Raw genomic sequence first — 21991 nt, forward strand, 5'->3', positions numbered from 1 at the left:
ATGATGGTCGGGGAAAGGCCTGGGCCGTGGACGGCGGGCGCACCGCATGGCCTCTCAGTCACGCCTTGCGCTTGGCATGCAAGCTGCTAGACCGTTGTCAGCGGTTTTTCTTTTTGTTTCTCTCTTATTATGCCCTCCAAACTGACGGTCTCGGGGCACGGCAGGGACCGGGAGGGGACCGGCCGGTGTGCTGGGTTGGGCTTGCACATCCCGGCCTGTTTGGGTAGACACCGAGACCAAGGGCCGGGCCGAACGCCTACAAGAGCAAAGAAGTGGCCAGCCAAATTGAGCGAACAGACCCCCCAGATCCTCGGTCTCGTAATATGTACTGTGCATTGTCAACGGAACGACTCTCGCTCGAGGATTCCTCTCTGATATGTCGACTCAGGCGAGACACCATGCGACAGCATCCGTCGCGTTGCGAATACTACAAATCTAATGTACGGAGTACAGCCGGCGCCCATCGTAAACGGACGAAAAGCCCCAACCTTAACAAGAGTCAGGTCAGCCAGGACTTACTTGCTCGGGATGGCAATGAGCGGTCAGGGATGCATGCCGAGAGCTCTGGCTGGGGAGGGGGGGGCGGCTGTAAGGTTTAGACGGCGGACGCGCAGTCGTACGAGCTTGCGCAACCCAAGCATCCAAGGTACCTAAAGCACTACGGCGTATGTAGCACATAAGGTATGTACATATAATAAACTGGCATGACGCGACTGGCGCAGGCGTAGGCGCAGACGCAGGCACAGCAGGTTGCGGAGGATGATGCATGGGGGTGAACGGGGTCCATCCCATCCAAGCAAAGCCTCTGTCAGCACCTTTGCCTTATTAGCGGGCATGCCAATTGACACTGGGCCGGCGGGGGCCGTGGGGCGCACTTGGGTGAGGAGAGGAAGCCTCGGATAAAGGGGTGGCTTGCGGACTGGGCGCAATCTTTAGGGCGGCTGCAACGCCGTTGAAGACACGCTAGATCTGCCGCGGGTGGAGGTGACGCTTTGCTTTGACCTTCATCCTGGGGCTTGGGGCGGGGGCTGGGCTAAGGCTTGGCTTGGCTCGACTCGACCGTGTGCATGTCGTTGCGTGTGAAGCAGGCGACGATGGTAACGCTGGGGATGGGGACAGATGGATGGCTGCTGCGGGCCCGCCGTCTGCTGTCTTTGACGCTTTGCGACGGCTGAAGGGGGGTTCGAGGGAGCCATGACGAGGCAGTCGAAAACCGATCTAGCCGTTATTGCTTGTTGTTGTTGTTGTTGTTGTTGTTGCCGCTGCTATTGCTGCTTTTTTTCGGTGCCTGAATGAGGTTGCTGCTGGTCAGACACGCAGCAGCGCACAATGAGGACGGCGGGCGAGATATGAGATGGTAGCCGCGGGCGCGAGGAAGACTGGCCGAGGAAGCACACGAGCCGCAGACGACCCCAGCAGTATTCAACTGCCGTGGCCTCCCCCCTTTCGGTGGCGCCCCCCATCGCCCCTCATCAAGGATGCAGGTCTGTCCTTGCCATCACCTCCACGGCTCCTCCAAGACGGGCATCACCTGCGCGCGTTGCGTCCCGGCGATTCGGCGAGACAAGGCACAGAGCCCCGATTCAGGGACAGCCGCAGCATCACAGCAGGAAGCTCACCGAGTAAGGCAGGGGAAGCGACGAGGTAAGGTAGGGAGTGAAGGGCTGTGTGCAGTAGCCGCTGAGACACACAACAAGAGGTCGCCGTCCATGCGTACGAGGCAGGCAAGCAAGCACACCGCGGCGATGGCGGGGCATCGTCATCGTCGTGTCGTCCAGCGGTGCGTGCAAGTCTGTGGCAGCGGTCCTAGTCGGGCGTCGTTGGAGCCCGTCCAGCACGAGCCCGTCCCCCTTCGGACGAGAGACGAGCGAGGCCCCCCCCCCCCCCCCTGGCCGGTGAAGACAACGGCGAGCAGGCACTGGCGGCGGGCCCTTGTGTCCCCTCAAACCTTGGTCTCCACGTGGCGCCGGGGGATCAGCGGCAGAGGACGGCCGATGATGGAGGAGGATGGATTCGTGGTGGGTGATGAATGATGATGATGGGGGTGGTGGTGGTGGTGGTGTGGGAAGGTTTGATTGATTTGATGATTCAATGGAATCCATGGCCAACTCTGGCGCTGGATTGGCCCGCCACTGCCCGTACCTTATTAGTAGTACCTTGGGCAGCCTGGATGGAGGTGCTGCACCTGCACCTGGACCTGCATCGCGCCGCACCGCACCGCACCGCACCGTAGGTAGGTAACTACTGCACCGCGGGCACTGCACCGCACTGCACACCTCCTCCACTCACTGGCCCTGGCTGCACACCGCACGCACCGCAGGGGCCTCAACGGCCGTTGGCACAACCCATCCAAGCCATCCATCCACCCATCCATCCATCCATCCATCGAATCCATCGCATCAGCGCCCAGCTGGATGGAGCAGCCCCTGCCTCCCCCCCCATTTTCCCTCCGTGCCAACTTATGCGACGCCGCCTCCGTCTCGCTCTGTCTTTCGTGACTCGCCGGCACCTGCGCTTGTTTTCTGCTTCTTGCCACGCAAGGGCAACCCAGTGTCGGATTCACTGGGCATTTATCTACAAATAATATCTACAGTGCCGCTGCTCTTCTCCGCTCCGCTTTGCTCTGTGAAGCTGTGCAGCACCCTCGGCAACCATCATCGTCCACTACCAAGAGGTAATTACAGGCACTAACTACCTATCTTACCTTACTTTTCTTAGTACTCGCCGTACCTTCCCTTATTACGCGGCCCTGCTCACTCACACCTCGGGCTCCAGGTACGAAGTACGAATATACCTAGGTACTTTGGCTTGCCTTCCTTGCCTCGTCCCTGGACCTGCTTCCTTCCACCTGACAACAACAACATCATCATCACCCCGGCCCAACCAAACCAACCCCAGCCTCGACGTCGCGTGCCTCGTCGCCGGCTTCTACTGGTCACCTCTGATCCCGCCACACTTCCCTCTCGTGTCGTATCTCAAGCCGGTCGTCCCGCCGCATCACACCCGGCTCCGACGAGAGAGGTGTCCCCTCTAACTATCACCACCGCTTTGCTCTCTCCTCTCGGCCGAGCTCCGGACTTGTTGGCTCCGCTCCGGCCAACACACCTCGCTTCCCTCACACGGGCAGACTCGCTCGTCTCTTTCCTGTCTGAGGATCACTCATCACTCGCGTTGCGAGGAGCTCACTCCGCGAGAGCCGCCCGTCACACGCACACGCACGCGCATACGCACACGCAGGCCACTCCCCCCCTCTCCCTCCCTCATGGGCGCATCGTCGTCGTCCCTCTCACCCGCTGCGAGGTAGATGGACGCCACGACATCCGCAGCGGCAGCAGTAGCAGCAGCAACGTCGCCGACGCCGACGCCCGTGCCGATGGAGGTGACGCAGCGCCCGCCCTCGCTCGTGCGCGTCGAGGTGGACACGGACGAGGCCGACTCGACGTACGGCAACGCCGCCCCCTCAGCGGCCAGCACCTCGCTCCGCAGCAGCATCCTCCGTTTCGAGTGGAAGCACGGCCGCCGTTACCACTCGTATCAGTCGGGCTCGTACCCGTTTCCCAACGACGAGCGCGAGCAGGACCGCCTCGACATGATGCATCACGCCCTCTTTCGCCTCCTCGACGACCGCCTCTTCCTCGCCCCCATCGACCCCAACGGCCTGCGTGTCCTCGACGTCGGAACTGGCACTGGCATCTGGCCCATCCACCTCGGCGATCTTTGCCCCGGCGCCGATGTGGTCGGAAACGACCTCAGCCCCATCCAACCCACCTGGGTGCCTTCCAACGTCCGCTTCATCATCGACGACGCCGAGCTCGACTGGGCCCAGCCCGAGCGCTACGACTACGTCCACGTCCGCCACATGGCCGCCTCCATCCGCGACTGGCCCCGTCTCTTCCGCCAGATCTTTGACAGCCTCAAGCCTGGCGGCTGGGTGGAGCTGCATGAAATCGACAACACCGTCTACTCCGAGGATGGCACCCTGCGCCCCGACAACCCCCTCGTCGAGCTCATGGACGGGCTCAAGGCAGCGTGCGACAAGATCGGCCGGACCATGGACCCGGCTCCTCACTTGGCCACCTGGGCACGCGACGCCGGCTTCGCGCGCGTCGACGAGCAGCGCTTCCAGCTGCCCGTGGGCACCTGGCCGAGAGACCCACGCCTCAAGGAAGTCGGCGCCTTCATGGCCATGAACTTTTACGACGGCGTCGAGGCCTTCACCGCGGTGCTGCTGCGTGACATCCTGGGTTGGCCCGCCGAGGCGGTCGAGATGGTCAACTGGAGGGTCAGAGCCGCCTCTCGGCGCAAGGACGTGCATGCCATGTTTGACGTGGTGGCGGTGACGGCGCAGAAGCCGGCTTGAAACAGCGTGGTGCATTCGGTCATGGGGAGCGGCGACGACAGTAGGTGGTATTTTGATCAATGGTTTCACGAGCGCGGCGTTGTTGGTTCATATATGTTTGCTTTTACTCCATGTCAGGTCGGGCCATGTATGACATGTTAGATTTCCACAGCGGTGCATGCCACGGGGCGCAGTGAGGATTGCCGGGAGGGGGCGTCGAACCGAGCCCTGCGGCTTCTTATTTATTTATTTATTTTCTTTTTATAGAGGTGAATAAGACAGTTGAAGATCATGACTGCTTGCTGCTCTCCTAGTCACTGGCGGAGCGGCCGTGGCGACGAAGCAGGCGGACACCCACGTCGCTGAGAGTGCGTGTGTGTGTCTTTTGCGTTAGCGAGTGGTGAATCGCCCTCTTTTTTCCCTTCATTTTCTTTCATTTTCCCCCTTGGTTTATTTTTGTTTGTTTTATTCGTGCGTGCGTGTGTTTGCGTGCGGTGACGTGAACTCGGTCGGCAGTCAAAGTAAGGTAGGGTGTGCGAAGTACAAAGGAGGAGGGAGGGGTCGAGATAGAGATAACAGGGTCCAAAGGGCGGGGGAGAAGGGGGGGGGGGGGGGGAAGGGGCGGTTGGGTTTGTCAAGTTGGGTGTTTCGACGTACCGTGGGAGAAGCGCGACGGGCCCTCGCACAGGGGACGCGTGATGCAGGCGAGCAAGAGGGCGAGGCTGGCGCATGTCATGACTTGCGGCGCGTTAGTTAGTTAGTACACGGTACGTATGAGAGTAGGTGGTAGGTGAGTGAGTGCGTGAGTGAGTGCGTGAGTGAGTGCGTGAAGTACGTGTGTGTGAGTGGTGAGTGCAATGAGGGGAGAGAGAGTGTGTGTGTGTGTGAGTGAGAGAGTGTGTGCAAGTAAGACAGCGAGCAAGCAGAAGAAGCCAAAAAGAGAAGAAAAAGAAAGAAAAGAAAGAAAAGAAAAAGTGAGGCGCCCTTTGGGTTATCACGCACGCTGGATGAGCATCTCGTTGGGCAGCAGCAGCAGCAGCGCCGCCGCCGCCGCCGCCGCAGCCGCATCCGAGCAGTCGCACAGACACGCCGCCGGGTCTGACGATGATGCCGAAGCCTTTTTTTTTTTTTCGAATGTTCGCTGCTACTGCTGCTGCTGCTGCTGCTGCTGTGAGTGAGTCTGCGCTGCGTTACCGTCGTGTCGGTCTTGCTACACGTGGAAGAAAGGGGTCCGGCCGTTTTGGTATACAAAGGTAGCTTTACCACCTAGCTGCGTGGTAGTACAGTATACGCCTGTCGTACTGCAAGTACCTTGCGCGGCGGCTGCTTTTCGTTCGTGAGTTTGCCTCTTAGTTAGGTTGGCAAGTGATGGTGCTGGTGGAGGTACGTAGTACAGTATGATCTCATGCTCTTTGTACGAAGTAAATAATAACTGCTTCAATGCGACGTCCACCCCTCACCGGCCCGCGTCGATGGTTCATCAGGCTTCGTCCGTCCCCACGTCACATGATGTCTACCTTTTACTTCCTCATTCCATCTGTGTTCATAACAGGGGGGACGGGACTGGGACATAACGTACATAACGGCCGGGGCGACCCGATTTATCATCACGCTCAGAGACTTTGCTTCGAGGGCGGCTGGCGACGACTTCAAAATACATACCCTATGGATGGCGACTGCGGCAAGTTAGTAGTCACGCCGATATCAAAGAGCGTGTCAGGGGGCGATAAGAGACCCCTAGTGGTAGTCCAGATGGTAGACACAATCCAATTGATCAGTCGATCCTTTACATTGCATAAAACCGATATCGTCGCTCAAGTTATCAAAGCCTGCTCTGCTCCAAACGCCATTCATACATGCGCTCATCCCATGCCGCGGACCAACAAGTCCCCCCATCACTCAAACGATCCCTTGCCCAACAGTCCGCCCACCACGCCCACCCTCCTCACCGCGCCCTTGACCTTCCTCTGCTCCCTCCGCCGCTCGCTCTCCTTGACCGCGCCTGCCGCCTCCCTCTCGCGTGCGAAGCCGTTGATGCCGCTCCCCTTGCCCGCTCCCCTCTTGATCTTGGCGTCCTCGCCGAACCCGCCCGCGCTGCCCATCACCGCCGTGCCCGTGGAGCCGCCGCTGCCCGAGCTCGCCGTCGATCCCGACATGATGGTCGAGTTGGTTGTCGCGCGGCGCAGCAGCGCTGGGACCTTGAACGAGCTCGTGCCTTGCGCCGCGAAGGCGAGGCGCGCCCCGGATGCTGATGACGAAGACGCGTTGCGCTTGAGGCTGATGCGGTCGACCACGGCTGGCCCCGTACGCCGCGGGTTCGGCTCGCGATTCTCCTTGTCGCTCCGCGGAGACCCTTGACCGTCCTGCTCGTCCTCGCTATCGGAGCCAACCTCGGTCGCCGGCACCACCGAAGGTTGCCGCTCCTCAAGCAGGCTTGAAAGCGTCTCTCGCACCTCGCCGAGGTTCGCTGGCTTCTTCGCCGCCGCCCCCTTGGTGCGCCGCATGTGCGCCGGGGCCCTGTCTTCTCCCGGCACCAGAGTTTGCTTCGCAGGCTGGCTGTCAGGGATGATCTCGGGACGCTTCTCTGCGTCCGTGTCTTCCTGGGACTGAGAGTCAGCTTGCTCCTGCGAGCCCGCCGCCAAGTCCAAAAAGTCCATTTCGTCGTCACTGCCGTGGTCCTCAATAGTCCGGAGGAACGCCTGATTACCCGGGTTCTCGGCAATCTTTTTGACGCGCTCGTCCGCAAACAACGCCTTCTGCATCTTGGCGAATTGGCGGCGCTTCATTCTTCGTCGAGCCTCGCCGCCATCATCCGAGTCTGAGAGGTCGTAGTCGGCTCCCCGCTTACGACGGAGCATGCCCGTGGTGATGTCCTTGAACAGTTTCTCCACCTCCTTTTCGTCGCTTGCGCGTTCGCGATCCCTGCATCTTGTTAGCTTCCTTGATGAGCGAAGAGCTGGGATATATACTCACGCATAAAATGCTGCCAGTTTGCTGCCATCCACGTCATTCGCGGCGTCGTCGTCGACCATTTCTTGCAGAGATCCTTGGGACTCATTGTCACTGTCTTCGCCGTCGGCACCGCCAAGGCCGGCATATTCGTCCTCTGATTCCTCGGCCTGCTCCTCAACCATCTCCCTCGCCTTCGTCTTCTTGCGGTTGAACTCCTCGGCATGTTGTCTCCTCTTCTCTTTCCGGGCAGCGTCGGCCATGGCGCTGAAAGCATTTCCGGGAGGGGGCGCTGGGGCGGCCATTGATGATACAGACTCCTCTTCAATGACGGACATCTCCATCTTGCGACGAAGCCGACCTCGCCGCACCAGCGGCGACTCGTGAGGCGCATCTTCCTCATCTTGGCCCATAGGAAGAGTGTCAACCGTGGAGGCTGGCGGTTCGACGAACCTTTGCTTAATGGGAGTGTATTCCTGCAGGCCAGCGTCCTGCGAGGCCTCCATAGGCTCAGATGCTTGCGTCAGCCCGACTGGGAACAAGCTGTCCAGACCATGCATCTGCGATTGAGACATGTTGAGCCGAACGCCCTGAGTTTGCGTTTCTTGCACAGCCGTGTCTGGCTGCGAATCCATGATGACGTCCTCGCCCTGCGTCTCCGCAGTAGCTGAGAAATTGCTGTCCGGGAACGCGTCAAAGTCGGGCATCATGGACTGAGTAGGGCCCGCAGAAGGACTGGCTTGGCTGTCGTCCATGGTGCCGGCGAAGATTTGCGTCAAGCCCAAGCCGGCAGGACCCTGCACGGGCAGTCCGGGGATGAACGTCTTCTTGGCTGAGCGGAGGACAGATGTGGGCGCGGCCGGAGAGACGGTCTTCGGCGCGCCAGGGGTTACCTGAGTGGCGGTTCTGACTGGCCTAGGTGTGGCTTCGACGTCTGCTTCGTCATCGGACAGCACGACAGCCGTGTTGCGCCCTCGTCTGCGCTTAACCATCGGCGCATCGTCCGCGTCCTCATGTTCCACGGCCTCGCCCTCATCGGCGGACTCGTGCTCGGACGCTCCGGACTCCGCATCTTCATCAATCAGCGGGTTCCCCTTGTCCTCCTCATCCTCCTCATCTTCTTCGTCTTCAGAGCCGGAGAGCTCCACAGCAGATGCTTCGGCGTCTGCCTCATTTGCGGGGTCTTCATACTCTTCGTCCTCGCTATCATCCCAAGCCAAGGGATCTGACTCTCCATTCTCCTTTCGAGACTTCTTGGCGGCAGCCCGCTCCTCCTGCATAATCTTCTGGGCCTCTTCCCGCGCCTTCGCGACGAGATCCTCGACTTCCTGTTGCTGTCGCTCCCGCTCGTCAGCGGTCTGAATCACGATGCCCTGAGACTTGAGCAGATTGAGACGACGATCGCGCTCCATCTTGGCCTGCTGCCTTGCTCTCTGGTACAGCAGCGCCTGAAGCTCTCCAGCGGTCATGCGTGACTGGTCCTTTTGGCCACGGCTGTTATCTTTTCCCGGTGATTTGACCAACGCAAGTGCTCGGAGAGCCTTCATAGACTTTGATTCGTGGTCGCAGTTGGCCGGGATTTTGTCGAAAACCGCCATGACCTTGTCTCTTGTCGTCTTGGTAACTTCTAGCTCGTCATCCGAATCGATGGTGACCACATTGGCAGCGACAGTCGGCAGACGAACGCGAACCCGACGCTTGGGCTTCGGCGTTGTTTTGCCGGGTTGCTCGGAGACGTAGGCTGACGCTTTGCCTTTTCCCTTTTCGAGTGGCTGCGAAGAACTCATCATCTCATCCAGAGACGGTAGTTCTTCGTCATCAACGTCGGGCATCGTAGCATCTCCATGTGGCGGGACAACGGGCAACTCCGGCTCCTTGGTGGCCGGGGGCGAGCTAGGCGGCGTGTCGACATCCTTCATCTCGACGTCGGTAGGCGGTGTCCCTGGTCGGCTGGAGCTCGTCGTCTTAGGTTCCGGCTGCGCGTCTCCAGCAGGCCTATAATTGAACCTCTCGAACAGGCTCGCTTTCGTGATCTTCTTCCTGGTGCGCGCCTCGTGAGCGAGCTGCATGTTCCGCGCGATGCGCTGCGTCTCGCGGTTCATCTCCTCGATTGCCTTCCTGCTGGCTTTCCGGGTCGGGCGTGCCTCTTGAGTGAGCTTGCGCCCACCCTCATCATCGGTGATGCCAGTATCATTGCCGTCGTCAGAGTCGAGAGGCTCCAGCTCCGACGCGAGCTTCTCCTGGCGTGCCCGTTGCTCAGCCTTGCGAGCTTCTTCTGCCGCTTCTCGTGCCAGGCGCTCCTGTCTCTTGCGCTCTACCAGAGCCTTGAAGCGATCTGACTTGAGGGCGGGGAGGTCGTTATCGGAGTCTTGATCGGCATGGGCGCTCTTGGTGGGAGATGGCCGCACAGGCGAGGAGACAAAGAGGCCGGGGCTGGGGGAGCGAGGCGCGGGCTGCTCTGCGCCATCAGGTGTGGGATCCCGAGGCATGCGTCGTTTCAACCGACGGGGAGCAACGGGAAGTTCGTCGTCGTCATCGTTGTCCTGGCCAGCCTCTTCGCCACGCGTGGCCGCAGCCTCTGCATCTGCTTCGCGTGCGAGCATCTTTCTGACGCGTTCCCTCGCCGTTTCAGGAGCGTCTGATGGAGCTTCGACATCCTTGGAAGCAACTGCTTTTCCTTGCATCCGAGACGCGAGCTTGCCTCGAGGCCGAACAGGAATGTCAGAGTCGTCGGAGTCGTCCCCGCTGTTGTCCATGTTGTTCATGTGCGTTGGTTGCAGGTCGCGGTTGCTAGCGCTGTTGTGCTTGGTCGTGGGAGACTCATGGCGGGATTTATTTGGCTTTTCCACAATACCCTCGTCGTCGCTGCTTTCCACCGTCGCGAGCAGGGCCTTGATCTTGGATCGCGGCGTCAACTGCTCCGGCGACGCTTCGCGCGACGCGGGCGAGGACGCTCTGGACGAGGCCATTGTCGTTCAGATTCGCGACGAGAGGGTCATCTAGCAATGAAGATACATTAGGCGTTTCCTATTTCTAATGGATAGAAAGGACGACACAGAATAGGTATGAATTATGCTGGCGGCAGGTCGTGAGTGCGTGGTTGTGTGGACGAGTTGTAGGCGGCGAGGGAGCGGTGCTGTTTAAGTGGGTGGGGGGGCTTGGACGCGCTCGACGCGACTTTTGGTGGCGCCCCATCAGACCGCGACGCACCCCTCAGCCACTCCCGCGTCCTGCACGGGCCGCTGAACCCTCTAGCCACCACCACGACTCTGCCGCCCGCACTCCACATGCCGGTCGTTTACGCTCAGGTGACACGGCACACATCTAATCCAGACTTGGGTACATAACATGTCACGTTCAATCGCCTCAGTCCATGCTCAGATTACCGTCACATTGCATCAATGAAGGAGGCAAGTTAAAGAAACAGCAGTGGTATTTCCGTTCTCGACTTGCACCGTGCTGCAAGTATTACGAGCCCGGGCTGTTTCTACTTTTTTTCTTTTTTGGTCTTCGTCTTGTCCAAGGTGCATCCGGTAAAGACTGGCCAGAGACACCATCTCTCATCTCATTACACAAGGTCCTCTGCCGGCCCGTCCAAAGACATCACACACTTCGAGAGCTTAAAGCAACTTGTGCTCAAGAGTCATGTCCGACTCAGGCTCGAGACCGACGCAGGCGCGGAAGATGTTGGTCAGGGCCGCGCGCTGCTTGGCAAGAGCGTTGACAACCGGGGTGCCCGGGGGAGTCAGAGGAGCCTTAAGCATGTAGCTGAGGACGCTCAGGACGCTGTGGAAGTTCTTATAGTCGCCCTCGGCGTCGGACGCCTTCCACTGGATGCGCGTCATCATCTCGGCGATAACGACGAGATCAATGATGAGAGGCGAAGCCAGGAGCGAGTCCTCGCAGATGTTGAACAGACTGCACGGTCAGCCACGCGTCACACAAAGCTAACATTGGGATTGACAATACTCACGAGATGGTCTGGTGACCGCCAAGGAAGATCTCAGCATAGTACTCGTCCAGAGCGCGCTTGTTGTCGGCAACCGCGGGCATGTACTTGATGACAACGCAGTGGTCGGGGTGCTCGCCCTTCTTGTACAGCACCGAGTTGGCCTCAACCATGTCATCGACAACGTTGGACTTGGAAATCTCCTTGGAGCGGAACTGCTTCTGCGAGCTCAGGTTCTTGCCGTCGTTGTTGCCGAGATGGTTGTAGCTGGCGATCGAGGTGAGCTTGATGCCGGCATTGATGAGGAAGTCGACGAGAGCCGACTTCATCTTGGTCTGGCCCGACTTGAAGTCGTCGCCGCCAATGTAGGCGTTGTGCTTCTCGGCCAGCTCGATGGCGCCGGGCACAAAGGTGTTCTGGGGCGAGCCGTTGATGAAGGGAGCCTTCTCCAGGATACAAGCGACAGCGAAGACGGTGGAGGGGGAGACCTCCTCATGGCCCTGCTCAATGGCCTTGAGCAGATTGTCGGCCGTGTCGTTGACGCCCGGGATGATGTCGGCGTAGCGCTCCGTGTTGGCGGTCCACATGACGATGACCTTGTCGAGGTTGTTGTTGGCCTTGAAGTCACAGATGTCCTTGCGGAGCTGCTCAACATGCGCCAGGGAGGCCTTGGAGCCCTCGATGACGTTGTCGGCGCGGTCCTCCTGGTTGGCGGCAATGAAGTCAGGGTAGTAGATGGAGGGCAGGGGCACCATTTCGGCCATCTCCTTCTTGACCTGGGCCTTGAGGGCGGGCTCGAGGACCTGGGCACGGTCCATGGCCTGGGCCAGGTTCATCTTGCTAATGTCCCAGCCGCCAATGACGAGGTCGTTGGGGTGGACCATAGGCAGGACGTTGTGGAAGGGGATGTTGATCTCCTTGTTGGTCTTGGCGTCGGTGCCCAGCTTCATGGTGGAGCCCATAACAACGGAGCCGTAGTAGTTGGCCTCGCGGGGACCCTCCTTGGTGTCCCAGACGATGCTGCGGCGGTTGGCGAGGATGCCAGCGGTGACCGTGGTGCCGTTGTTGCCGCCCCAGCCGACGAGCATCATGCCGACCTTGGGGATCTTGCGGTCGACCTTGAAGTCGTAGAGGACCTCCTTCGGGGTGGCGACGAAGTCGCCCGAGGCATTGGTCTCGACGCTAGTAGTGCGGTAGGTGTACTTGGACTTAATCTCCGCATCGGTGTAGGTGACGTTGGGCGAGTTGACGACGAAGGTGCTGCGAGCAGCGCCGGCGTGTCCGTTGGCGTGGCCCGCCCCGTTCGAGGAGCCCGTGCTGACTTGCGCGTGGGGAGCCATGGCGAATTGGCGAGTTTGGCTTCTTGGCGCGGAAGTGGCTTGATCAGATGTTTACGGGTTCTTGCAGTAAAGTTGGACCTTTACTGTGTTTCGGTCGAGTCCGATGCTCCTCCGGAATCGGCTGAGCAACGGGCTCCTGCGAACGGGTGGTGCACCCTGAGGAGAAGGGGTCAGCGAGTTGCTGCTTCACGGGCGGACGCCGGGCAGAGTAGAGAGGGGAGGGCGAGCAGCGGGACACTTACGAGTTGAGGAGATTGGAAAACGTCTTGACGACTTGGGAGTGATCGAGGAAGAAATGCCTCGATCTGTGGTTTTATGTGTCTTTTTTAGGATAAACGGTTTTGGGTTGAACACGAGGGTTCGATGGGGTGAAACCAAGGGACTGAATCGGCCACGAGGTTCGGCGATGTTTCTGACTGAAGAGTCGAAGATTGTGTTTGGAGAGTGCTGTTAAAAGTTGAAGGCTGTTGAGGGAAAAGAGAGGGAAGGGGAAAAGGAGGGGGAGGGGCTTGCAGGTGCGGCGTGAAATTATATCGTGGAGCCCCGGAGCTGTCACGCCCGCAGTCCCCAGGGCGGTGAGGAAGCGAGGTGGGTCGCGATAACAGCGCCAGAGGGGCATCTGCAACCAGACAGGGCGAAGACAACCCGTGGGCGGCGGGCGTCGGATGCAACGGAGAGGTCAGGTAGGTACCTAAAACCCAGTGCTGGCGGCCGCCCGCTAGGGCCGTTAGTCCCCCAACAAACAGTACTTGCCTCTCTAAGGTAGTCGACTGGCAATCTCCAGGTACCCTATTACCGTGATTCACTCGCTCTCTGCCTGGCGGAGGTCCGCAGTGGGCTGGACCACCGGCTGCCCCGTGCCATCCACGGGTCGATGTCGTGCCCCGAGCCCGCCGACCCGACGCGCTGTTTGTAGGGTAGCATCTCATTTGATCCGGCGAAAGCCGACGCGCATAGCGCCCAGCATCACAGATCCGCCGTCTGCTGTCGTCATTGCGGCTGGCCAGTGAGGGCCATTGAACCCATTTAGAGCCCCAAGGTTTAGGACAAAGTAAGCCATTTCATCGTGCGTAGCTACATTTTCGCGCAGCCTCCATTGGCCCCTCGCAATACCTTCCATGGCAAACGGACAGACGGAGCAAAACATGGGACGAAGCCGCCCTCGGCTCCCGCGCGGGCCCCCCAACGTCGCCGCCGGCGCCAATAACCCGCAGCGCGCCCCTATGCTAGCGCCTTTTCGTCCCGACTCGCGAGTGGCACGCGCGAGATAGGCCTCACCGTCTCCATCTACGGTCTCGCCCCCCCAAGAAGCAAGCAATTTGGATGAAGAATCGAGGCGGACCCTGATGGGGCAGGAAGCCTTTTGCCTGCTCGCCGAATGTCGGCCAAGCAGCAGATCAATCTCGCCCTCGGCTGACACGGCTGCATGCATGCGTGCATGGCCCATACCGTGCAACACTGCTCAAGCACTTCCTATCTTAGTACTTTGCGGGTAACCGCTGGAAGTCTACCGCCGGACGCCGACGCCTTGACCGTCCAACAACAACCTTGGCTTGTTGTCTGCGCGTCCAGTCACGTTCCCACTGCGGCACAGAAATGCTCCCAGAGGCCAACAGCTGGTCGCCGGTGCCGTCTCCCCCAACAATCAACAGCGGGGGTCGTCAGTGCCCCGGCAGGAAATGTCTCAGTCGGCCTGCATGAGCAGTGCAGTGCAGATCAAGGTTGTGAGTACGAACCGTTGCCGTCCCTGGTGCAACCTAGATGCAACTTGCCATGATCGCTCCCAACATGCATACGCATACATACATACCTTGCCTGGAATCCTAGGCACCGTTCGCGTGTCATTGGGTGTGTGCTGCCGGTGTTGATGAGCCACTTTGGCGGTCAGCATTGGGCAACCCGACTTTGAAAAAGTGCCGCTTGGTCGACTTGGGTTGTCAAAGGGGCTCGCGCTCAACTTTGCCAACCGTCCTTTGCCGAGTCGACTTGACGGTGTCTGCTTCATGTCGACAAGCTGGTCTTTGCCGTAGTTGTAACAAAAAAAAACATCATCAGATAGTCAGCTTGTTAGTTGCGCTATTAAGCAATTCCTGGAAAGCCCTCGACCTCGGCTACGAAGTGCATTTAGACCCTAGCAAGATTTGTTGGTTGATTCCAGGCCATCTGGGCAACAACGTGCGGCCGCTGTCTAGGTAGCTTCCGTTACCAGCCAACCTCTAACTGATCTGTCAACTGCCTATTCATTTGCCAAAAGTCTTCACAGGCTGCAAGGGATCTATTATGTGACGCGGCGGCGGAGTTCCGAACCGAGGCTCCTTTACAGCACAAACTTGGTATGGATAACCTAGACCATCTCGGCGCCTTCGCCAAAGGCTCAGCATTTTGTCTCATCACCCTGACCTGGCGTGGTCTCCCGCAGGTGCGCGGGTCACCGTCTGCAAGCTTCAAGTAAGTGAGTGGGATTCGTTGTCAGTTGCAGTGGGGTGGTGGCGGCGGACAGGCGGACCTAAGCTTAAAGCTGGGCCTCTGGGCACCTGCTCCTGAAACAGCCGTCAGCGAGGTATTATCGGGATACCCAGGTGGGTTGTGTATGCCCAGAACCAGCCGCTTTTGAAGCAGGGCTATGCGGCTGATAGACGCGATGCAGGAAAGAAGTGCATTGCACCATGCCCTGGCAGTTTCAAACGCATGGCACGTCGCATTTCATGGCACGCGACATTGCTCGGCCAAGGATTCTGCCCATCAATTGGCATGAGACTTGTCGAGCGTGGTGCGTGACGGGCCAGTTTTAACGAGGACCCTTCATATATACTGTAACCTCCAGGACCCGAGGACGTGGGATCCCTACCACTCGGTCGGAAAGGGTTGATAGCTCGACGAAAGAACGACCAACCTGCTTGGAGAGGCCTTATCACGCCATGAACACGCAGTTCTTGCGGTTCGCCGGGCCACCTTTCCTTCTGCCACGCACAGACTGCGATCTATCTACCACGCCGGGGCCTACAGGGTACTTTGTATGTCCCAAGGCAATTACCTGCGCATGGCTTCGACACTACTAGCAGGATCCATCTTGACGGACCGTGATCCATGCAGGTACATGGCAACTACTCAGGTGCCAATTCTCACCAGCAACGCCCAGCAATATCACTTGCGCCACCGCGGCGTCGCAAACGCACCACGACGCACCGCAATGTCCGTGCCCGTCATGGTAACCAAGGCCTTGTTCGGCGCTCTGCTCGTGCGGAGCCGATCTCGCGTCAACAGCAGAGCCATCCAGTGTCAGAGGCGTGGCATCTCCTCGTCGGCGCCGTCGCTTCTGGAACATGGCGTAAGTCGCCAATCTCCGTGACAGAAGGAAGCCCGTCCCGAGAGGAAGAAGCAAAGTCGGCCGCCCGAGGGTCTGCAAAGCGAGCGAAGCGAACCGTGGGGGATCTCCTGCCACGATATGACGATCATCCGTTCACCCAGCGGGCGACTTTGAGGGGAAAGGCCGATCGAAATGGGAAATAAAAGGCAGCCATCGCGGGCCAAACCGGGGTTGGCGTGGGCGTCGGGTTGAGGCTGAAGAACACGGAAACGAACAACGACAGTTGGGTCTGTGGCCTCGTGCGGACAGCTCTGCGGAAATGGTATGGCGGAGGGTGCAACCATGACCGGTGCTCTCTTCTCAAGCGGGCATGGCGGGCCTGCAAAGCCAAGGCGCGAGGGTGCTCGAAGGTTCGTATCCCACGCAAGTGAGATGGATGGTCCGCCCATGCGGCCCAGCACCAAGCAGTACGGCCTCGAGGGCTCCTTGTTCTTTCTTCTCGATCGATTCGTGCATCCCTTCCGTGCCTTGGCGCCCCGTAGGTGTGACTCTACCCTATCCCTTCCATGGGTCACGCGCCGGCGCTCGCGGGACGGGGTGACGCCATGGCCTATGATGGGAAGGGACAGTGCGAAGTCGAGGGCGCCTGCTGCGACGTCGCCTTTATTGGGATGAGGGAGATGAGTCTCCCGGCGAGATGCAGACCGCGGTGATTTCGTCGCCAGCCACTGAGTGATTGATACCGTGGACTTGGTGATTCCGAGCTGGGCGCGATGTGGAAGCGAACCAACAGGAGCCTGTGAATGCCATATTGGGAAGCGGCATCTACAGGTGCTCACCACTACTACTAACCTAACTACGAGCAACTTGGAAGAGACCCGGCGCCTCCACCCGAGCTTGTGCAAGGTACCCGGAGGCCACGAGGGGCGCTGAGTGGCCGCCGCGGTGGGCCCTCATTACAAGGCCTGAGGATCCATTGATCCAGGTGCAGTTGAGAGTGAGTGAGCCGGGCCGGGCACTCGCCTGAGCCATCGCCGTGCGCCTCCTCCAATGATACCTTACCTGCTAATACAACTTGCTCCTGTTACTAGTGGATACGGACTCATCAAGCATCCTCATCGAGTCTGCCCAAATGGCCGGGTGGACTTCTGGGTTAAGTTGCGCCGACTCCCTGCCAAGTGCGATGAGACGGGGCGCTGCGATGCTGATGGGCGATGTGGTGGGCCAGGGACACCACCGCGGTTGCACAGAGATGATGCAGCTTCAATTGTTTGGCTGGCTGGCTGGAACGCGCCCCATGGAAGCAGGTTCCGAAGCTGACGAGTGTCGCATGATGATATCCACCCCGTTGTGGCTCGCATCATCGCCAACCATCCATCTATCTATCTGAGGAGAAGACAGGTAAGCCAGAAAGGGTTCGCTGTCACGGACGCAAGGGGCCATGACGGCAGCTGAGGTGCCGAGTCCAGTCCGTGCTTCGGGTCTTTCGTGTCTTCACCAGCCACCGGGCTCCCACCACCGTGGCACCACCACCACACCACCGCTACCACGGGCACCGCCTGCCGCCAGACGCCACTCCGGCACCCACCACCAGAAGGGGGCTGCCGCCCGCCCTCCACTGGCGCCAGGGAGCAAGCAGCAAATGGAACCTTGACAAGAAAGAAGGGGGACGTGCAAAGGGCAACGCCCATGAAGAGAGGGCCATTCCAACGTCCATTTAAAGGGTGCAACACGACCCAAGGGCATCCAAAGGGGCTTCCATCCAGAAGCAAAGTTCGCCTTTGCGCCGCTGTCTTGAGGGTCCATCCATTCCGACAACCTGACTGACACAGGCAAGGTGGCGCAGGGCAGAGACCAAGGGTCCTCCATCAAAGGGCATTGATCGATACCAAGGCCTGGCAACTTACGTATAAGGCACGGAACAAGAGCAGATGAGTACGTAGCGCAGCATCGCATTCCTCTTTACTCCGTACAAGCAACTCTCCTCGCATGACGGCATGCCCGCCTCGTAGGCAATAATACATGTACTCCGTACGGAGTACGAAGTAAATGGATAGTACTGTAGTTGTTACGTCCGCATTAAAGGTACGGGCCTTGAACACGAGCGACCCACGGCCCTCTTTATGAGTGATATGAATGCAGCGCCGCGCCCGCCAATATTTTTAGAGCTCCCATCGCCAGCTTCTCCCGATTCCATCTCTGGCCGTGCGGACGTTGGTCCATTGGCCTACGCTGCAGCTACTGTGCCGTTCCGCCTGTCTTTCCCGTCTCTTCCATCCGTCCTTCCAACTACCACATTACGGTACCTGCTAGCGGGTTGCCCGCTGACGACAGCCCAGCCCGCCGCCGCCGACAAGGGCCCCCCCCTGGACACTGAGGTGCCCGTTTGGGGAGAGCAGGAGCCCAGAGCACCAGGGCCCCCCAGGGGCAGGGCAGGGTCCACCACTTGGTACTAGCGCACCGGCCACCTGCGAGCTCCACTGCAGTCAGGGGACGTCAGGGGTCCAGGCACACCACCACCTCACCTGCACCCGCCGCCGCCGCCACGCATCCCGGGAGCTCATCTGGCCCTCGAGCAGCCCACCTCTCCGCATTCGAGACACGGAGCGCAGCAGCACTTGGCCCGACTGACCATCTTTCAAACAAGCCATTCTTTTCTTTCTTTCCATCCGCGAGCCTTCTGTCGTGTCGGGAATCCAGCACTCCGCCCGACTCCTCTGCGAAAGAGACCCCGTTTCATGCGCTGCGGCAGGATCACGAGTCGGGGGTTTCATCTTTCTCTCCTCCTACCCCATCGGTGGCCAGCGTCGCCTCCGTCGCTTGCATCATAGTAGGCATTCGTACATACCTACGTACTACACTGCCCGGCCAGGTTCGAGGCGTTTCGGCGAGGGCGTGTTTCGACCACGCGCAGCGAGTCATCGGATTCTACGTTTACAGGGCGAAACGAGGCAAAGCCCTGCCGCCCACGAGGACAACATCGCCAAGACGTCACGTCTGAACAGGTTTTTCCTGTGCACCTCGCCCCTGGCAGATCCGCATCTCTGCTTGTTTCCTCCGCCTTTTCCGTGCTCAAAAAAAGAAACGTCAAGAGCGGCTTGTAATCCTATTCAACCGCGGATACGGTTGTCGAGATCCGATGCCATCATCGCCGTCGTCAAGAGGTCACTAAGACGCCCCAGAGGGACACGACGACGGCAGCCATGGCCCTGCCCAGGGAATCGGCTTTCCTGCCGACCATTAAGTGCTCGTCATGCGGGCGAGATGTGGAAATCTCCATGATGGGAGATCATCTCTGCGGCGGCCCGACAGCTGAGCGTACGTCCAGTGCCACCGCTACTACATCACTCGAATCTCGCACAGACTGACCGGTCATGCAGTGTCACCGCCGCCCGAGGCCGATGAGGGCTTCGGCCTCCAGCTTAGCCAACCAATATCTGCAAAATATGGGCGGACGCCGCCTCCGGTAGATACGGATGCTGCAAGTGAGTGGTCAAACCCCACGACTCGTGTGTACGCCACTAACACGGTTGGTCCAGACCGCGCCTTTATGAAAAGGGGCCAGTTGACGCCCGTGAGCCAGCCCAGCACCTCTCGCAGTGCATCACCCATAATAGACGGCGGGCTGTCTGCCACTGGTCGTGCCGGTAATCTCTCCTCACGCTCGCCGGGCGCAAGTCGGAGGCCAGGGGGGTACGGCGGCTTTGGTGACAGCAGAAAGGACGAACCCGAGTCTGGCCTGAGCACCAGTCTCGGCAGATCGGCGGGCAACGGCTTTCTGCAGAGAATGAATACCATCGCCCCTGGTCCCTTTGACACGAACCGAAGCCCATCTGCCGCAACGTTTCCCACGCGCAAGGACTCTCTGGACAAGCTTGACGGCCCCTTGCTGGAGGATTTGGGACCCCCGTTCGATGACCGCCCCAGGACAAGTCCCTCCAGTACATCAGGTACCGGCAACCCCGTTGCACCCCCGAGAGCGCCACGTAAGAATGGTTATGGTGGATTTGGCCGTCCGGGGACCGCAGACGAACTTCAGCCGCCAAACTCTGGCTTCATTAGCCGGTCAGAGACGTATCCAAAGCCTTCTCCCAGCCTTCAGTCGCCGGCGAGGAAATCTTCTGCTCCTGGAACACGGTCGGACCGTCAACGACAATCGAGAGACGCAGGTCACGATCGCAAGGTGTCGATGGGTCCGGATACGTCGAGGAGGCCGCCACCGCGGACCAGTCTGCTGGCGAACCACAAGCCCAAGAACTCGGTGTCCGTCGACCTGGCTGCTGAATTCGGCGTCGGAAACCCGTATCACACGCCATCTGACTCGGCCTCATCTGGCTACACGACCTTCAGCCATCCGAGTCAGGCGAGCTCTCAGACAAGCCCGGGGAGGTCGCCGATAGACCGCCGCGACGTTGAGCCTGCAGTGCAATCAGACCGATCCATGAGGAACCTTGGGAAATCAATGGAGAATCTGACTACACGCGATCTGCCCACACCTCTTCGTACACCGTCGCCACTTGTAACGCCGACATACGGGAAATCAATTGGGGAGCGAAACGACCCTGCGGTACATGCTGGGAAATTGGACTCGGAAGGACGAGGCTATGATCGTTCCGTGCCGAGTCCAAGGTACGGCGACAGTTACTACCGGGAGCCAGAGGACATGAGATCAGATTACAGAAATGAATACTCGACTCGCACGACGACCACGATGACCCGCGCAGGATATAGCTATTCACCTCCCGTCGGAAACGGATCGCGTGACCCCATGATGGTTCCCTCTCGCGGAGACTGCAAGGCGTGCGGTCTGGCCATCCGCGGCAAGAGTATATCTTCGGCGGACGGACGACTGACGGGCAAGTACCACAAAGCTTGCTTCGTGTGCACGACATGCTCAGAACCCTTTTCATCCGCCGAGTTCTACGTCCTCGACAACAAGCCATACTGCGAGCAACACTACCACAAGCTGAATGGCAGCTTGTGCGGAACTTGCGGACGAGGCATAGAGGGACAGTACCTCGAAGATGAGTCTAGTGTCAAACACCACCCAGGCTGCTTCCGGTGTCTCGACTGTGGGCGGTCGCTCTCGGATGGCTACTTCGAGGTCGATGGCAAGGCATATTGCGAGAGAGACGCGTGGAGGCGAACGCAACCACCTTCTCCGTCCCTGTATCCACCACCATCGCATAATACGTACCCATCGCCATCGGCAGGCCAACAGCCAGGAAGGCCGGGTCCACGGCCGCCGCAGGGGATGATGAAAGGTCTACCGAGTCGTCCCGGGCCAAGGCCGGGACCCGGTGGGCAGCCCGGTGTAGCCCGGCCCCCGTACGGGCCCGCACACGGAGGCCGCCTCGGCCCACCGAGTGCTGGGCCTGGCCTCTGGCCGAGGATGAACAAGCGCATGACGCGCATGGGCCAGATGTGAAGCGAACGAGACACGAATCACGGATGCGACTAATACGAGATGTATGACGAGGTTTCTATGCGTCTGCATTACGCAGGTAACCACTCTTCACAAGGCTTCACTGTAAGGCATTCTAATGTATGTGCTCGGCATCTGTCACCGCCGACGTGACCAACTCACAGCGGTTGCGCTCGGCCTGACGTGGTTTCGCAGCCGGGCACTGTTAGGCAGGTTTTTTGGGATTTAATTCGTTGGGTCGCCGGCTTGTTGCTCCTATATACCCCCCGGCGGTCTGATTTTTGGTTGTAGGCAGGTTTTGGTTTAATGTGACATATACTGGCGTCTTTGAGCTCTTGAAGAGAGGCCCGGGCCTCTTTCTATGGAAAAGCTCACGAAGTAGAGACGTGGTAACTACGAGGAGGTCTACATTGTACGACTTCTCTGTCCTGTGAGCTGTCGAAACATGTGCAAAATGGCAGCGAGAGGTTGCGTCGCGGCGTGCAAGCCGGTTGATGCGACGTGACGGATCGGCATCCTTGCGATCTCCATGGCTACCGCTTATCTAAAGTGACGCATATGCGTATTGTACTCGATATCATGTGTCGCATTGTGTTTGTTTGTGTGTGTGCGTTCGTGCTACAGCTTGTGCTCGTGCTATAGCTTGTACTCGTGTTGAAGCCGCGCAGGCAACGCGCGCAAC

The 21991-nt window shown here is 59.4% G+C and overlaps 5 protein-coding genes across 5 annotated transcripts; 3 read left to right on the forward strand and 2 right to left on the reverse strand.

Annotated features, from left to right (window-relative positions):
• Positions 1 to 2215: 2215 nt before the first annotated feature.
• JDV02_006612 (uncharacterized protein) lies at positions 2216 to 4627 on the forward strand. The gene has a single exon (XM_047988024.1). It carries the CDS (start codon positions 3305 to 3307, stop codon positions 4358 to 4360), a length of 1056 nt encoding a protein of 351 aa, XP_047844015.1. The 5' UTR covers positions 2216 to 3304; the 3' UTR covers positions 4361 to 4627.
• Positions 4628 to 6118: 1491 nt separating this feature from the next.
• JDV02_006613 (uncharacterized protein) lies at positions 6119 to 10422 on the reverse strand. Its single transcript, XM_047988025.1, has 2 exons — positions 7313 to 10422; positions 6119 to 7261 (listed from the first exon to the last, which is right to left on the reverse strand). The coding sequence occupies exons 1-2, from the start codon at positions 10255 to 10257 to the stop codon at positions 6235 to 6237; spliced, it is 3972 nt and encodes a 1323-aa protein (XP_047844016.1). The 5' UTR covers positions 10258 to 10422; the 3' UTR covers positions 6119 to 6234.
• Positions 10423 to 10675: 253 nt separating this feature from the next.
• On the reverse strand, positions 10676 to 13049 carry INO1 (Inositol-3-phosphate synthase). Its single transcript, XM_047988026.1, has 3 exons — positions 12820 to 13049; positions 11262 to 12733; positions 10676 to 11206 (listed from the first exon to the last, which is right to left on the reverse strand). The coding sequence occupies exons 2-3, from the start codon at positions 12575 to 12577 to the stop codon at positions 10909 to 10911; spliced, it is 1614 nt and encodes a 537-aa protein (XP_047844017.1). The 5' UTR covers positions 12578 to 12733; positions 12820 to 13049; the 3' UTR covers positions 10676 to 10908.
• Positions 13050 to 15593: 2544 nt separating this feature from the next.
• On the forward strand, positions 15594 to 15926 carry JDV02_006615 (uncharacterized protein; the record flags this gene model as incomplete). Its single annotated transcript, XM_047988027.1, has 1 exon — positions 15594 to 15926. One exon carries the CDS (start codon positions 15594 to 15596, stop codon positions 15924 to 15926), a length of 333 nt encoding a protein of 110 aa, XP_047844018.1.
• A 1631-nt stretch (positions 15927 to 17557) lies between these two features.
• On the forward strand, positions 17558 to 21798 carry JDV02_006616 (uncharacterized protein). Its single transcript, XM_047988028.1, has 3 exons — positions 17558 to 19202; positions 19265 to 19369; positions 19424 to 21798. The coding sequence occupies exons 1-3, from the start codon at positions 19088 to 19090 to the stop codon at positions 21310 to 21312; spliced, it is 2109 nt and encodes a 702-aa protein (XP_047844019.1). The 5' UTR covers positions 17558 to 19087; the 3' UTR covers positions 21313 to 21798.
• The last annotated feature ends 193 nt before the right edge of the window (positions 21799 to 21991 follow it).

This window comes from Purpureocillium takamizusanense, chromosome 6, assembly GCF_022605165.1.
Source record: "Purpureocillium takamizusanense chromosome 6, complete sequence".
NCBI lineage: Eukaryota > Fungi > Ascomycota > Sordariomycetes > Hypocreales > Ophiocordycipitaceae > Purpureocillium > Purpureocillium takamizusanense.